At 45.0% G+C, this 16125-nt stretch overlaps 1 protein-coding gene across 1 annotated transcript in view; it reads right to left on the reverse strand.

Annotated features, from left to right (window-relative positions):
* Positions 1-3557: 3557 nt before the first annotated feature.
* The window catches only part of zswim5 (zinc finger, SWIM-type containing 5), a gene marked incomplete at its 3' end in the record, with an annotated part of 54885 nt that continues 42317 nt past the window's right edge, over positions 3558-16125 (reverse strand). Inside the window, exons 5-16 of the mRNA XM_079220748.1 lie at positions 14116-14266; positions 11301-11477; positions 11014-11190; positions 10357-10503; positions 10128-10265; positions 8004-8155; positions 7238-7340; positions 7025-7160; positions 6562-6719; positions 6309-6472; positions 5539-5620; positions 3558-4420 (exon numbers count right to left, since the gene is read on the reverse strand). Coding sequence (XP_079076874.1) covers positions 3558-4420; positions 5539-5620; positions 6309-6472; positions 6562-6719; positions 7025-7160; positions 7238-7340; positions 8004-8155; positions 10128-10265; positions 10357-10503; positions 11014-11190; positions 11301-11477; positions 14116-14266 — 2448 coding nt within the window. The remainder of the gene's footprint in view (positions 4421-5538; positions 5621-6308; positions 6473-6561; positions 6720-7024; positions 7161-7237; positions 7341-8003; positions 8156-10127; positions 10266-10356; positions 10504-11013; positions 11191-11300; positions 11478-14115; positions 14267-16125) is intronic.

A 16125-nucleotide genomic window follows, 5' to 3' on the forward strand; every position in this document is an offset into this window, starting at 1 on the left:
AAAGCGGCCACTGACGACGGACCGTCGAAGATTTTAAGGTTTAAAGAAAGAGATAGAAGAGGTGAACTCTGAAGGGAGCTGAGAAAGCGATACAATAATAATAATAATAATAATAATAATAATACAAATTTAAAGAGCAAACAGCGCGTGATGAACACAAGGTCGTCCGCGGGCTGCCTCCTCTTTGTCCCGACTCTCTGACATTTTGTGTATTGTTCTGTCTCACTGCGGTGCTGCCGCCACACGACACCACTGAGAAGACACTAAAGGCTTTGAGTCCTGTTTAAATAAAACAAAAGCGGAAAAAAAACACTACAACAAAGAAGTAAAGCAAAAATAAACTTTGTACATTGATCGGTCACAAAGGCATTTTCCACCATACCCCCCCGCCCTCTAAATGTTGCAGCGTATGCAGGCCGGCTACTGCACATTGTCCCAATACAAGCATGCTGGGTCTTGTCTTTGTCCCCCCCACCTCTTTAATAGTGGTTCAGTCCACTGAGTCTCTTCTTCCGGGTCTTTAAGAGCGACAAGACCCCGAAGTGGTTCTGCATAGTCAGGTTTAGTACGTATCTGTTTACAAACGAATGCCTCCCTCGTTGTCATCAACTCCGAACATGCTTCCTTTTAGAAAACAGACTTTTCTTTCTTTTTTTTGTCTTTGCAAATCAATAAAAATACAAATAATAGTAGCTATTATAGCACACAAAAAAATATATCTTAAAGAAATGCACACAGGAGCACCTGAGAAAAGTCTTTGCTCTTACAAAAAAAACTGCTGTTCTGTTCAAGTACACCCCCGCCAAAAAAACAACAACATACAAATAAAGTGAAAACAAACACATAACATACTTGCCATAAATAATTATAACTTTACAATTTTCTGAATTGACACTTTCATATTTACAATATCTTAAATGCTTAATGCTACTACTTTTTGTTTTGTTTCTTTAAGTGATGTCCCTGAGAACTGAGTTTAGCCTCTCTTTTCTTTCTTCTGCTCAGTTTTCCTTATTTGTGTGTGTGTGTGTGTGTGTGTGTGTGTGTGTGTGTGTGTGTGTGTGTGTGTGTGTGTGTGTGTGTGTGTGTGTGTGTGTGTGTGTGTGTGTGTGTGTGTCCTCCATTCATCTATCTGTGTTTCTTTAGATTGGGCCTGACTACTTCCCGGGGAGTGGGCGACGGTAGCTCTCATGGAATGTAAAAGCTGACATGTTCCTCTGTTCAAAAAAATGTCCGCCTGACTGCTGCGTTCGAGTGTCTGCGATTCCAACTCAGACAAACAAAAAGGTACTCAAACAATCAATAAAATAAATGCTGAAGCCGGCAGGAACGTACTGAAGAGGTAATTGTGTGAAGTGCTTGTACGATGACGTTTAGTCCGTTTAGATCTTGCTGTGTGTTTGCTGCCAACAACACTTTCACTGGGTAAAGAAAGGGGGCGTGGACATCAAAAACAACAAAGGAAACTCCCCTGTGCCGAGGCATGTGGTTTCAAATATGCACGATAAGTAATCAAGTCGTGAGACATCCAGCGTTTGCACAGTGTATCTTTAACCCTTTGAGGAAGAGGAGGGGGTCCAGAATTATCACAACCAGTAGCTTCCACTAGGAAGTGGCTTTAGGAGCTTGAGACTCTTTTCCATCCCGAGAGACCAAAGAACTGGGGGAACATAAGAATCCTGGATCAACTTGAGCATGTTTATCTACGCCTTGGCCATAATGTGATTACTGCAATTACTGTGGTTTTTAATCTTTTCAGATTTTGTTGTTGTTGTTGTTTAGCTAAGAACACAACAATACAACACATACATCCTCTTACAACGTTGCTACCGTGTTAGCAAAGAGCTGCTAATTTACACATTTGGCGGAGGTGGAGCAACATGAGTATTTGTTTGAAATCGTGTGGAAACGAAGATGATGAGCACAGCAAGACTTCACCAAACGGTACATTTTGTAGGCTGAAAAAATCTAAACTATTAGCTAAATGACGCAAAAAGGCTTTGTAGAGTTGGGTGGTAATAATTCTTTCTTTGTCAATAATAACAATCGTTTCCGTTACACCTGATCAGTTGATCTATTGTTCACGTAACAATATTAGTTAGTGCAAATGTGTGGAAGTGGTATAAGCCTATTTCTACTATAAATTCACAAAAATATATATTTTGGGAGGCTTTTTGATTCTAGATATACAAGGCAGAGCTTGTTTCTTGTTATCATTCCAATATGTTCTTTACTGTTCAGCTCTTGCTGCCACAGTACTTTTAGATAATCCTGGCTGTTGCATTTAAATAGTGCTTATTTGGTCAACCACAAGTGCTGCACAGGTCACCCCGAGCAATATTTGTAAAAAGTACTCTCTGCCAGGGTGTTTGGGTAAGAACCAGATTCCTCTTAAAAAGGCGTTATGCTCTGGGGTTCATGAAAAAGTTCTTGAGATGGAAAAGGGACTTGAGCTACAGGCAGAGTTCACGCTGGAATCAACCCAGGTCCCAAAGTACGTTCCAAAGCTTCCTAACAGATCACAAGAAGGTGAAATTAACACCGCTGGGTGATAAAAAAAAATAAAGCACAGGCTTGCCTAATATTGCTTATTGACTGAATCCCGATCAAGCGAGTGAAAGTTGACGACTAGACATTATTGATTTCAAAGGTTCTGGCCACAAATAGCTGTACAGCAGTAGCTCTAAAGATGGAAATACTGAGACGCCCGTCTATCGTTTATTACAGCCGAGTATTGTCACCGTTAATAAGAGATACACTGAATACATATATTCATGTATGTGCTCAAGGAGCCTCAACAACTCTACTTCAGCTAGAACTGTCCGAGTGATATCACTCAGGATTTGAAAACACTGATGGCAGGTGTGGAGGGGCGGAGCTAGACTAGCGGGGCTTTTAGTCTTTAGTCAGGTTCATAAACCTGTTGGTGTTGACGTCTTCTACACGTGGAGTTCTGTATCTGCCTTCTCTACGCTAAGATACTCTGAATGAAACACAAGGCAAATTTTTCTGACAGAGAAGTTAAAGCCGACAAATAATACAGTCGAGGTATGGCGGTAACACTATGTTTTCTGACCTCAGTGGTTTTTTTTTGTCTCTTCTTCTTCTTCCGCTTAACCGCAGCTGAAAGAGTCTTCTGGCTCCAAGTAAGTACCCCGTCCAATGAAATCTTTTGGTTTTTACATCGTCATGTGCCACCAAAAAGAAAAAAAGAAGCTCCTGCGCCATCACAATCTTTTGACTTTTTCACACTAGATTTATCATTAGCTGGTGGGTGGAAATGCTTCAGTTCTGTTGTTTCTTTGACATTTTGAGCCGTTTCCCCCCTTTCGCAGTCTCAATGAAGCAGAGCAATGTACTGCGAACACTTCCTAGCTCACATTCAAGAAACAAACCAACAAAACAGGACAAAAACTTAAGACATAGTTAACAAATGGCTCAACATAAGAAGTAAAAATACAAGGAATCAAAAAAAAAGAAAAGAAAAAAAACTTAAATAGAAACAAATAAGTCAAACTACTTCCAAAGAAGAGGGTGCCTGTGAGGGAGGGGCGTGGTCAGCCGAAGCGCTCCCTGACCAACATCATCAGTTTCTTCTTGCCCTTGTAGATCTGTTTCAGGTTGTCTATGAACTGGGCGAACTGAATGTGGCCGTCCTGTGCCAGCAGGAAAGTCTCCCGCGCTTTGCTCAGGAACTCTATAAACTCCCCGTAGTGCCGCGGACTGATGTGCGTCAGTCGAGAGTGCGTGGTGTTGATGTACGCTGAGATCGTGGCGTCCAGGAGCTGCCGCAGTGGCGCCTTGTCCGTGGACATCAGCTTCCCAGAGTTCCGCCTCCCGGGAATACCGGCGAGACCCGGTGCCGTCATGGTGCACCGCCGCAGGATGTCGGACAGCACCGTGGCGCAGTGCACACTCTTCACCACCAGGGGGATGATGGCCGCAAGCTCGTTTTTACCCAGGGAGTGGCTGAGTGCGCAGGCCCAGAGCACGTCGTTGATAGCCGAGTGGGTGTCCTGGTTGTAAGCCAGGTTGAGGTGGGTCATGGCGAGCGAGGCCAACTTGAAGGAGCGCAGGGGATATCCTCGGTGCTCCATGTACCTCGCGATGGTGAACAGCTGGGAGTATGTCATGCCCGTGGACGCCGCGTCAATCACGATCTGGTAGGCCGTCTCGAAGGCGATGTGGTCCTTCTCGCAGAGCGTCAGGGCCGACAGAGCGCAGTTCTGGGGGTCCTTCATGGCGCACTGCAGCGCCAGCGTCCTGGCACAGCTGGCCAGCTCCTCGCGCTGCGGGTAGTCGAGGCTGAGGCGCAGGATAGTGTTGTGGGACATGACGGTGGCCGCTACGATGCTGGTGGCCTCGGTCGGCGTGAAGAGGGTGTACCAGCTCTGTAGGATGCTCACCAGCGCCCGCAGACCTGGTGGGGAGGAGGAGAGTGTGATCCAGCGCTCTGATGGTTGTATATATAGTTTAACAAGGCTCATTGCAGAGAAACAAGCTCAGGGCTCCCACTAATTTAGCGTAATGAGTTGTATAATTTCATGGACTTTATATATGTTTCTATGCCGGTCGTATCATTTCATTACGTCATATTTATTGCCCACACCATGAAGGCTGTGAAAATATTGTTGATATTGTCGTTGGAAACCGCTAAGTTAAAGAACCCCTTGTAAGGAGGGGCTTGTACGTCTCAATTTAAAGGGGAAGACCACCGAAGTAAAGAATCACAATGTGTTATTTCCACGGCTTAGGAAAGCTTGGTGTGGAGCTGCTCCCTAGACAATAAATGGGAGACTGATTTGGTGTTATTGTATTTTATTTTATGCCCAGATGAGCTTTTATTCTATTATAGTGTTCTCGACTGTGAAACAACAAGAAAATGTACCCATAAGCTCAACCCCCTGACCCCCATCATCCATAACAGCTTTCTCCATTCATTGTCTATGTAGCAGTTCCATTAGTGGCGTCGCAAATTACAATGTCAGCACTTTTTGGCTGTGGGAGAGAGTTGTTCATTTCTATCAACTCATATTTCTGTGATTGTCTTAGACCATAGGAGCAACATGCATGAGTTTTAATAAAATGTCCGTAGTTCCCCTTATTATTCATCCGCACATTTTAGCAATTGTCGTTTGTGCTGTTGCTCGGTTGCCATGGCGCCAGGCCTAGTACCACAAACCCACCTTGACTGCTCAGCTGGTTTTGGGTTGTGAACTGTTTTCTGTTCAATGTCATATTGGTCTTCATTTAATTTTAAACAAATGTCCTTTTACATTTGTGTACGTTGTTTTCGAGAAGGCTCACGCAACCTTTGATTGGATTTGGACAGCCATAAACCAAAATGAATCAGAACCGCCACCTATTGTGTGACATCACCGCTGGAGCCCAGACGGTGCCAATTATAAACAGCAAACTTAAATTGAAGGAAAAACATTGATTATAATATTGCATGTTTAGACCACAAATCCTGTTTTACTAGTGTGTGTGTGTGTGTGTGTGTGTGTGTGTGTGTGTGTGTGTGACGGCCTCACATACCGACTTCAGTGGCACAGGTTACCAGCCAGCGGACCATCTCTCTCCTTCTCCAGTTCAGTGTGGACAGAGTCATCCTCATCACCTGCGAAGCACACGCACACACACAACATGACGTTTACTGACTTTGCTACTTTGTGCAACGGCAATAGGAACACATACTACATGCGTTTTTTCTCTTTCTGATTTTCTTTTTTTACAGAATATTGACAAAACAATTCGTTTTGCAAAACAAGTGAGCATGAAATGTGTGATTTTCATAATTGAACTGTTTGAAGCACAAGGCGTGCTGTCTCCAGTGATGACAGACGCATCCCAAAATGTGTTCGTAAATTACACAGACGACTAATTGTGACCCTTCCACTCTGAGCACTTTATTAGCACTCTTGCTGACAGGAATCCAGCCGACACGCTGACTACCAGCGTGGGGAAGAGGCGGGCGAAGCCGCTGCCTTGATGATCTGAAAGATTTGCTTTTTTCTTCTTCTGTGTTTACATTGAAGCCCAAAAGGCTTAATTACGTGGTTTTTCTCTCAATCGAGAAACGGCGAGACGCTGTGTGATGTTTCCTCTGGTAATTTGTAGCGAGGCCGCGGAGGCCCGCGCGAATCACAAGTTCAAGGGAACTGTTGCATGTTTGGACTGGTGACCGGTACTCAGATTTATGTTTTTGTGGTTAAATCATTCATGAAAATTGCTGACTTGCGTTCATAACTCGCACGCTCTCTCAAATAACACACACACACACACACACACACACACACACACAGTACCTGCAGTCCCAGCTCCAGTGCCACGTTGAGCAGAGTTATATCAGGCGGGTTGTCTGCGGGTGTGGCTATCTTAAAGGCGTCCTGGGCCAGCTTGAAGATTAAGGAAGAGGAGTGGATGTTTTTCTGGATGGCCTCCAGCACTGTCCGCAGCCTTAACATGTCACCTGCACGCAAAAAAAATAAAATAGATACTCAAAAGGGGGACATTTTGGTGATTATCCACAGGTACGCGGACGTCTTAGCGGTACGATACCTTTAGCAGCAGTGAGCATGGTGGAGGCCAGCTCGCACTGCTGGGACTCCAGGTGTCCCAGCGTGAACCAGCGCGGGTATCTGCTGGGAACTATGGAGATGCCGTGGTGGGGGTGGCCCACGTCCCCGGAGCCCGCTGAGGACTCCAGCACTGGCAGCCTAGTAGAAACACACGGCCGCATTGTTCACCACTGTCTTTATCTTTCAGCGAAAGTTCAAAGTGCACTGAGGGAGGATTCCACCGTGGACGCAGCTGGTTTATATACGCTACAAGGAATTTATTCTAACTTAAAAGGTGGCATTTATTAATACTGTCAGAGATCATACTACTTTTACTACTAATTAAAATGTGTATATATATATATATATATATATGTATTAATAACTGAATGAAGGATTCGCAGCAGCGCTGTGTGCGCTACTTTGACCTCATAAGCCGGCAGCTGAACACGCTTCATACTAACCTCATGGCGCGGAGGGCCACCTTGTACGCCAGGTCGGCTTCGTGCGGCAGAAGGGCAGAGAAGAGGTACTTGGCGAAGGTGTGCATGGGAACACTCTCCCTGTGGATGACCTCGCCGAGGCCGCTGAACGGACCAGCTGGGGGGCGGGAGAGAGAGAAAGAGGTTTACAACGCGAAAGAGCACGACGAGGCCTGAAAGGTGTTGTCGCCGTACCTTCCAGCAGCTGTACGGCCTGTTTCCGAAGAGTCTGGACCAGGAGGTCGTCCAGCTCCAATTCCTGAAGCTTTGCAACAATCTGCTCCTCGTTTCGACACACCTAGAACGCAATTCACACGTTGTTATGCACTGCGACCGCATAGCGAATGCTCGTTTATCGTGTCGGCAAAAAATGAGGGACAAGAATTGGGGTGGCTGGGAGGGATCCACACGACTTCAGGAACAATTATATATCAACAGTGTGAATGACATCTGGTTGTTCAAGGATACACAGTTCCAGAACCATGATTTAGAACTATTTAGTGAGAGAAAATAATGTAGATCTTTGGTTTTACGGTTTAAATACTGCTTTAAGAGGGGATTTTGAGTTTGAGCTGTTTAAAGGATCGTGTGTCTGCCGTTACAGCAGATCACAATGCACAGAAATAAATGTCCCCCAATACAAAGTCAATTTAGGTGCGGTGGCTCGTTTTCCATTTAACAAAATGCTGTGACCTTTCCTCTCTTTTTCTTTTTTTTGCATGGCAATTACTTTGCACAGACGTTTAATTATAGTGATTCTCTGTGGCGGTGACATCGTCTACACCAGGCAAACTCACACCGCTTGTTTTGTGCAGCGAGCAACAAATGCAGATCAGATACCCAATGCGAGCAGCCGAGCAATACCGTTTTCTCTTTAAAAGGGGGTAAAACCTGGATTATGTTTGAATGTAAGGATTATTACGACTCATGCATGTGCTTTTTTTTTTTCAGGACTACGTACCTTATCCTGAGCGTACAAGCCCTCGGGCATTATCCTCTGCTGGCCCATGCCCATCAGAGCCACCTCTAGGGCCAAGGTCAGGTAGGACTCCCCTGCGTCGGGACTGCCCCACACGGGTACGTGGTGGTAGACCGGAGGTCTGGGGTCGCCTTCTGAGAGGTGGGAAGGGAGGAAAGAAAGAAGAACCATTTAGTGAACAAGAGGTTTGTCAAATCAGAATTGGAACGGCCATCAATGACAGCACCGGGCTGAGGCATTCGGGGCAGAACATTCACCCAAATTGTACACAAATTGTATTAATATTTTCTTTTAAACCGTTCACTGAAGCTAGTACCCGGTGTTCAAACCTACCTACGCTGTTAGCCGATGCACTGTAGGTGCGGCCCGAGAAAATGGTTACAAAGTACACGTAGGCCTGTGTGTTCTGTATTTAGAGAAACCTAGTGAATACTGCAGCATGTAAAAAAGCAGGGGAAATTAAACTTGGTACGACCTGCGTTTGTAAAGCTGCAAAGCTGGTGTGACATCACACAAATGCGGCATCCACGACGGCCGCTAACCCGACAACCGATGCTCGACAGCTATAAGTGAGAACAGATGCCACGAGAGCCTCAGCTGTTGATTGGTGCCCGTTTGTTGTCTCTCCCCCATCCCATCACTCTGCCTAAATCCCCTCCGAGCAATAGATCCCCTGAATCCCGTTTATTCTACGAATTTGTGCGAGTGTAGAAATCGAGGGAAACGTAGAAACAGATTTTTTACAAGCTTAACCCTCATGTGTGCTTGTTTTGTTTTTTTGTCCATGGGCATTGGTTGATTTGAAAAGATCAAAAGGGATAACTGCATTTTCATTCGTCGACACAGGGTCTGCCACCCTCCCCCCACACACCACCCCACCTCATGCCTTATAACAGATGTTCCCAGCTGTCATCCAGAGGGAAATATATCATGGTGACGGACACACACAAAACAGTCGTACCACACTTCTCAAATTCCCAAAACAACAGAAGACAATCATTCCTTCTATCGCCAAGACAAACACACACACATTTGCACCAATGAGTGTGCCAGTGGGCAGCATTGTTTGAGTTGACAATAGTTCCCTGTAGCCTGGTGACAATGGGAAAACCCAACCCCTATTCTGCTCTGTTGCAATGGCCATTGGTGGAAAAAAGGTTGGTGTGAAATGCAAAATGGACACACACACACACACACACACACACACACACACACACACACACACACACACACACACACACTTTGGCCCGTGTATCGCGTAAGAGGAGGGTCCTGGTTGAGTCCGTATCTCGGCGAAAGGCTTTAGCTTACTTTCTAGGTTTAGTGGACAGTAGGGGACCTCAGAGCCGCGCCAATGGTGTCACAGTAGTGGAATCATCTTCATCATCTATGTATGTATGTGTCGACAACTAATACTTTTAAATGAATAAGTCATTCCACATGGCTGAATAATATTTTCCTGAAAACCTTTCAGTCTTGCTGCCTCTACCTCTCATTTCCGGCCAGTATAAATCACCAGGTTGCTGCAGCTCTGACCAGCACTCATTACTAATAGCTGCTCATAATGGAGGTGGCATGGGTGGTGAAGCTTGTTCTCAGCTTTGTTTACCATGTCACCATAAAAAGAGCCGTGTCAAAATGTAATTTCAATGTAAAAAAAATGACATTTATTGAAAGCTAAACTATACATTTCAGTGACTCCGCTCTTGAGCCCGTAGAGACCAAAGTGAACCCTGAGACACTGAATACTTTCCACGTCTGAACCTCGACTCGTGACGAGCCTTCTCATGATCTTCTATAAAAGACCAGAGGTACGTTAGAAAACTAGACAGTTTGTTGGTCTGCCAGTCTACAAGCAAAAGGCACTGCAGGGCTAAAAGATTGCAACATAACTAGAGTAGTCATAGCTTTTTGCTGAGGGGCCTGATTTGGCCCGCAGGCCGCTGTTTGCTTGACACTCCTCTACGACACCAGACTCAATTGACAAAAACTGTAATTTTTCTACAGGGAAGTTGCTGGTCTACAGCTCTAAAACCAATATTGTTTTTTTCTTTTAAGTGTCTAAAATACATGTTGCTGCTTTGAAACAGCGGCACATCTTCATACCTCCCGTGTCCATCGTATTGTCGTCGTCCATGCGGCACGTTTCGGTGAGCGTGACGAACAGACAGCCGATCGGGTCCAAGGGATGACCCACCCAGCCTTCCAGGTTGGTGGTGGAAGTCACGCCCCTCTGGAGAAGCTCTGAGCGAGCGAGAGGGAAGATGTTACAATTACATTTTAATACTTTAACCACAAAACAATACAACACTATATGTGTGTGTGTGTGTGTTACCTTTCTTTTGGTGTTTGTAAATGTCCATCTGTCTCTGCTGCTGGAGGCGGAGCGTGTTGATAATGGCCACGGCCAATCGCAGTGCTTCCCGGGAGTAGCCGTGGGAACGCAGGGCGTCGACGCGTGCGCATGCCGTCGGGACGTGGTCTGTGTGGAAGAAGGTGGAGTCAGGATAGCTGCACACACACGCACACGTGACATTTTTCACACACACACTGCATTCTCAGCAGAACGCCAGTGTGCATCTGATAGCTGGCTTAAGTTGCAAAATCTGACAGATCTTAGCTGGAAGCTGCTTACTCCAGATACTGGCCGCAATATCAGCAGAATTACTGTGTGTGTGTGTGTGTGTGTGTGTGTGTGTGTGTGTGTGTGTGTGTGTGTGTGTGTGTTGGTTCGGCTTTCAGCGGCATTACAGATCGTGTGTGTGTGTGTGTGTGTGTGTGTGTGTGTGTGTGTGTGTATGGAAGTGGCACAGAAACACTGACTGTTTTTACTAGATATGATGCAATAGGTTCATACAATTATATCTTCCTGGAAATGACTCAGGAATTACTGCTTCAATTTCAGTGAACATCTAGATATCGAGTCCAAATAAGGACACTGACTTCCTGAGGAGTCAAATAGAAAGAAAAGACCTGTCCCACTCGGGCTCACCTAGCCAGAGCGGCAGGCCCTGAGGGTTGAACAGCAGGCTCTCGCCCTCTCTCTGGTAGGACGGAGACATGTAGTGGTCACTGCTGATGATCCTCTGGAGGTGGCTGTCCTGCCAGTGGAGGTCGCAGGCCTCGACGGCCCGGCTGAACACCGACCTCCTTGGCCTGGACAGAGAGTCTGAGACAAAAGAACAACAATGCCTACTGAGTCATGGATAGAGTCGCGACATTCGCGTTCATGTGTGTTCAGTGTGTGAGTGTTCAGTGTGTCTGTGTGTTCATGCTGACCCTGTGCCAGGTTGCTCTGCGGAAGAGCGTTGGTGATGTTTGGAAGTTCGCTGCCGTAGTTGCCATCCTCCAGCGGGCAGACGTCCAGGTCGCCCCACTTCTTCAGCTGCTTCAGCCAGCCGCTCTTCTCCTCGCTCTTACAGTGGGGGTTGAGCACCACGCACACCCACAATGCACCTGGGGTGAAAGAATGAGGGGGGTCAGAGGTGAGGATGCGCAGGAAGCGGTTGAATTCAGCTGGAAGCATCTCTTCATTCCATGCTTTTAACAGAAATCCTTTTTTGCAGAGTGACAAAATAATACAAGAAAAAACAAAAAGCGAAAGCTGGAGAGATTAGTCGATTAATTGATCTGTGAAGTTACTTTTGATCATATATTCAGTTCGTTATATATATAAAAAAATACTCTTGTTACTGCCAAATGTGAAGATTTGTGGATTTTATGTGTCATATATCATCGGAAATGGAACATCTTTGGGTTTTCTGCGGCGGATTGAACAAAATAAGCAATTTGAAGATGTACCGTGGGCTCTGGGAACGTTTGATGAGCATTTTCATTATGTTTCTGATATTTCGCCGACTAAACAGTTGATCTACTATGGAAGAAAGCTCAACCAGGCTGAATCAGAAATATAGCGGGGGAAGAAAACAGACTATTTGTGGCTAAGATATGCATGTAGTCGTGTTTCTACGCCGGAAAAGCTGAAAAAACTAAACTCCGCACTCAACTCTTTGCTCTACATGCGCAGATCTCAACCTGGGGTCACCCGTCTGGAGACGTCTCTGAGGAAAGTGATCAGGCAGCAAACCCCCGCCCGTCTGGCTGCTGTCCCCGTCTGTGTCATTATCTCCCTCGCTCACCCAGGAAGCGTTCTCATTGACCTCCTAAATGCTGAGATTGATTGCGGAGAAGCTGAGCAGCTGTATTGATCGGCAGCCGTTTCCCTCCTTCCCTCTGTGCCGGGGAGCAGCGAAGAGGGGAGGAGGAGACCCGGGCAGGAGGAAGGAGAAGCTGCCGACTGGATTGGCCAAATCGCTCACTGACTGGATGAGCGATGAGCCGACACGGTGACCGCCGGTTTGTCTGGACCCTTCTGGCCGTCAGACCTACAGTGAGTGATGGGCGGGCCAGTCTTGAAACGCTCATAAACAATCACTCAGTGGAGTGCAGATCTCTGCTCTCCAAAACAAAGTAGAGTTGAATGCCACTCAATTGTCCCTCCGGGCTCCCGTACAGTGAAGACAACAAATGCATTCAGCTCGTATTTTGCGCAACTTTAGTGGATCTAAACATATCGGGTGTGGAATTAATGCCTCAAAAGGAGACATGAGATAAAGTATTTTTGACCGATGTCAACTTTTGAGCCCCGGCGGAGGCACGAAACGCCCTCTTGGGCTTCTGAAGCAGTTGTGAATTACGGCAACCACGAGAGGTCCTTGAGCATTAAGTCATAAATGATCAGAAAAAATATCAGGCTGATGGGCCCAGTGCAGGGTAGGACATTTACATATTTTTTCGGGGGCAATTTTTGCCCCCACCGACTGAAATCCAGGGGCATTTCAATACAAATTGGGGGCACTTTTTGAAACTTGTGAAATAACATTTAACCTTTGTTCAAAATAATAAATATACTTATTTAGGCTTACAGTATATGAGCAATTGTCATCAAATGACAATAAAAAGACTATTAGGCAGTAGTCTACAGATTCAAAGTGTTTTCTTAGATTTTTTGAACAAAAGTACAAACAGAAAACATAAATCAGGCAGTCACATTCATTTGTATTCTTATTTCTTTGTGGTAATTCATTGTTATTCCATTTTTTAAACAACTATTAACAATTATAACTTTTTTCTTTCTTTCTAATTAAAAATGGTATTTGTTGATTTTTTTGTTACCTTAATCACGTTGTACCTACTAGGGGTGGGAATCACCAGAGGTCCCACGATTCTATTTTATACTGCGATATATTGAGTATTGCGATTTATTCCCTTTTTTCCACCACAAATTGTCCCCAAAGAAAAACTTCGTCAACATATTGTATCTAAGAAGATCAAGTTTCATCTCACTTCAATCATTTTTATTGCAGCAAAATGTGATTGTCAAGCAGACAAACTGACCAACACTGTCATCAATGTTGTCATTGATCTGGATGCGCTGAAGAGGGGGCGGGGCTTATCTCTGTGCAAGCAGTTTTCATTTACGCCTTCCACTATGGAAATAACCACTCTTTCTGATTTATACTTGTTGTGGAAATCCCAAAAACATCGGAATGTCAAACGCCCTCGTGTCTTGGGTTTATAATATTATCCGTAACCACACAGCTCGGTGGATGTCACGCGAAGAAGTTTGTCTGAATGACGGCCGCTTCCAGCGCTGCTAGAGGACCAGCAGCCGTTTTATGCTTTTTCTAAAGTCTTTGAGCAGCGCAGTGTCGCGCATGTTGTCCTGTGTGTTGCGCAACAGCTGTGAGAGCAGCGGCGCTACGAGTGGCAGGAAGTCAAGACGTCTGATTTAAATGCATACGGCGCATTTCTAATTTTAATACATTTCTAAGTTCATTAAATTATCATAATTATTAAAGGAAATTATGGGGGCATTTTTTGCCCCTCTCCTAGTCATATCAAGGGCAAAATTATATTTCTTCGGGGCAGTTTTGCCCTTTGCCCTCGTGTATTTCCGACGCTGGCCAAGTGATATGCAAGATTAGCTATGGACAGAGACACATATGAACACACACACACACACACACACACACACACACACACACACACACACACACACACACACACACACGGTCCCTTTGACCGTTCTTACCTAGCTCATCCCAGAGCTGCCGGCACTTATCCGTCATGCCGGTGCCCTGTTGCCTCCATAGCGACAGCCGGGGGTCCGCCATAAACTGTTCCGTTATGAGCGTCAACATTCGGGCGCCGTTGGAGTCTCGCATTCGTAGCATCTCCCTGACCTGGAAAGATCCGGGACAGCGCAGGCTTAGTCACTGAGACTCCTTCCACCAGGTTGAACATAAACACACACACAGATGCTGAAGGGCAGGTCTGGCGGTTAGTTTAGCTTAGCATAAAGACTGTAAACAGGAGGATACAGCTAGCCTAAAAACATAAAATTGCCTCGGGATGAATCTAAAGCCCCTGTAATTAATACGGTTTTATCCCTCCTCGAGTCACGGCTGGTTGTGATTTTACATTTAGGTTTTGTTACAAATGATTGTTACATGAAATGTAATGTGTTAATTACAGTCTTTTGTTAACTTTGGACAAAGCCAGACTTGCGGTTTTCACATGTTTCCAGTCTAAACTAAGCTAAGCTATAATAAGCTAAGCGCTGCCCTTGGCTCTAGCTTCATATTGAACTGACAAAAAATGTTCCCTTAATACCTGCAAACTCATAAGGGGTTAAAAAGGTGACAGCGGGAGGAGGAGGGGGGAATGAGGGTATATATATATAAAAAATTATTTTTGGAGACTTAATACGTACAATATGCAATACTGCTGTACTATATTGTTTTCACTCCATTTCACTTCATAATATTACACTTATATGCCATAATATGTATAATGTACTAGCCTTTTTATTTTTATTTGACCATATTATGTCATACTGTTATACCACTTTACTTTAAGGGGACGGCACTGTTAGTCTAAGATAAACACTGAATAATGTTTCCACCAGGTAAACCTGAACATGCACACCTCTCGAGTGTGACAGCGATTATAACCACATAACTATATAGATTGTAATTAACTGGAGGATACACTTGTTTTCTACACGTAGATCTTAAACCCTTAAATATAAACAGGAGTCGGCCACCCTACGGAGGTAACTCATTTTGGCCACTTGTTTTTTAATTAAAATACAAGTTGGATAAAATCTCCACTTGTCCTCTCCTTATATGTAGTTAGGTGTCGGTAGGTAGAACCACCAGTGCCGCTGACTCGCGCTCTCCTGGCTAACGCCACACGCTACCACGGACTCGCCGCTGCCAGTAATCGCACGTGCTGTCTCTCCCAACAACGTTAGCTAACGTGTTAGCAAGCTAGTCAGCTTGGTATTAAACAACTGGTGGGAGGGAAATGAAGCCGCTGTAGACATCTTAACACTGATTGGCCAAGACTCGACACATCAAAGATCTTCTATTTGCAAAGATCATGACCTCAGCTTTTTCCCCGTGTCTCACTCCAATCTCAGAAACGCTGGGTGGCCAGTTGATCCCCCTCCACCCCCAAAAAAACCCTCTTTGGATCTACACGCTTCACGTGGATGACATATTTTCATTTCAAAACGGGGATTTTCACTGAAAGTGACAAGTTTGCAGGTATGTACTTGGAGATTTTAGAAGCGTGCGTCTGTGATCCAGATATAATGCGTGTAAAAATATTATATAACTATCAGAGTGAATGGATGAGCCAAAGCATGATTTCTGGTAACCCCACGCATATCAATATACTTGAGGTTCAACATGAGGCTGCATTCAATGTGTTTTAAAACCTGGTGAATGCCATGAAATAATGACTTATCGATCCTCGAGCTTTGTGCAAGTTTGAATGGAGTTAGCTCTGAAATATCAGTAGCCCGAATGTGCTGTGTATATAGGTCTGTGTTCGACTGGCTTGTAAGAAAAGTGCATTTATGAATCCTCTACATCGACTTTGAGGATTTGCAAAGCTATATTCAACCATATGAAAAGACCGGTTAATGCCTTGAGGTTGAATAATACAGTCAAAGAAATCTTAAGAAGCTCTCGGGACCTGCAGGTGCCATTCTCTCAATGGGAAATCGTACTTTTGTAGAGATAAGTGGTGGGCT

Source organism: Taurulus bubalis (genome assembly GCF_910589615.1).
Source record: "Taurulus bubalis genome assembly, chromosome: 1".
NCBI classification, from domain to species: domain Eukaryota; kingdom Metazoa; phylum Chordata; class Actinopteri; order Perciformes; family Cottidae; genus Taurulus; species Taurulus bubalis.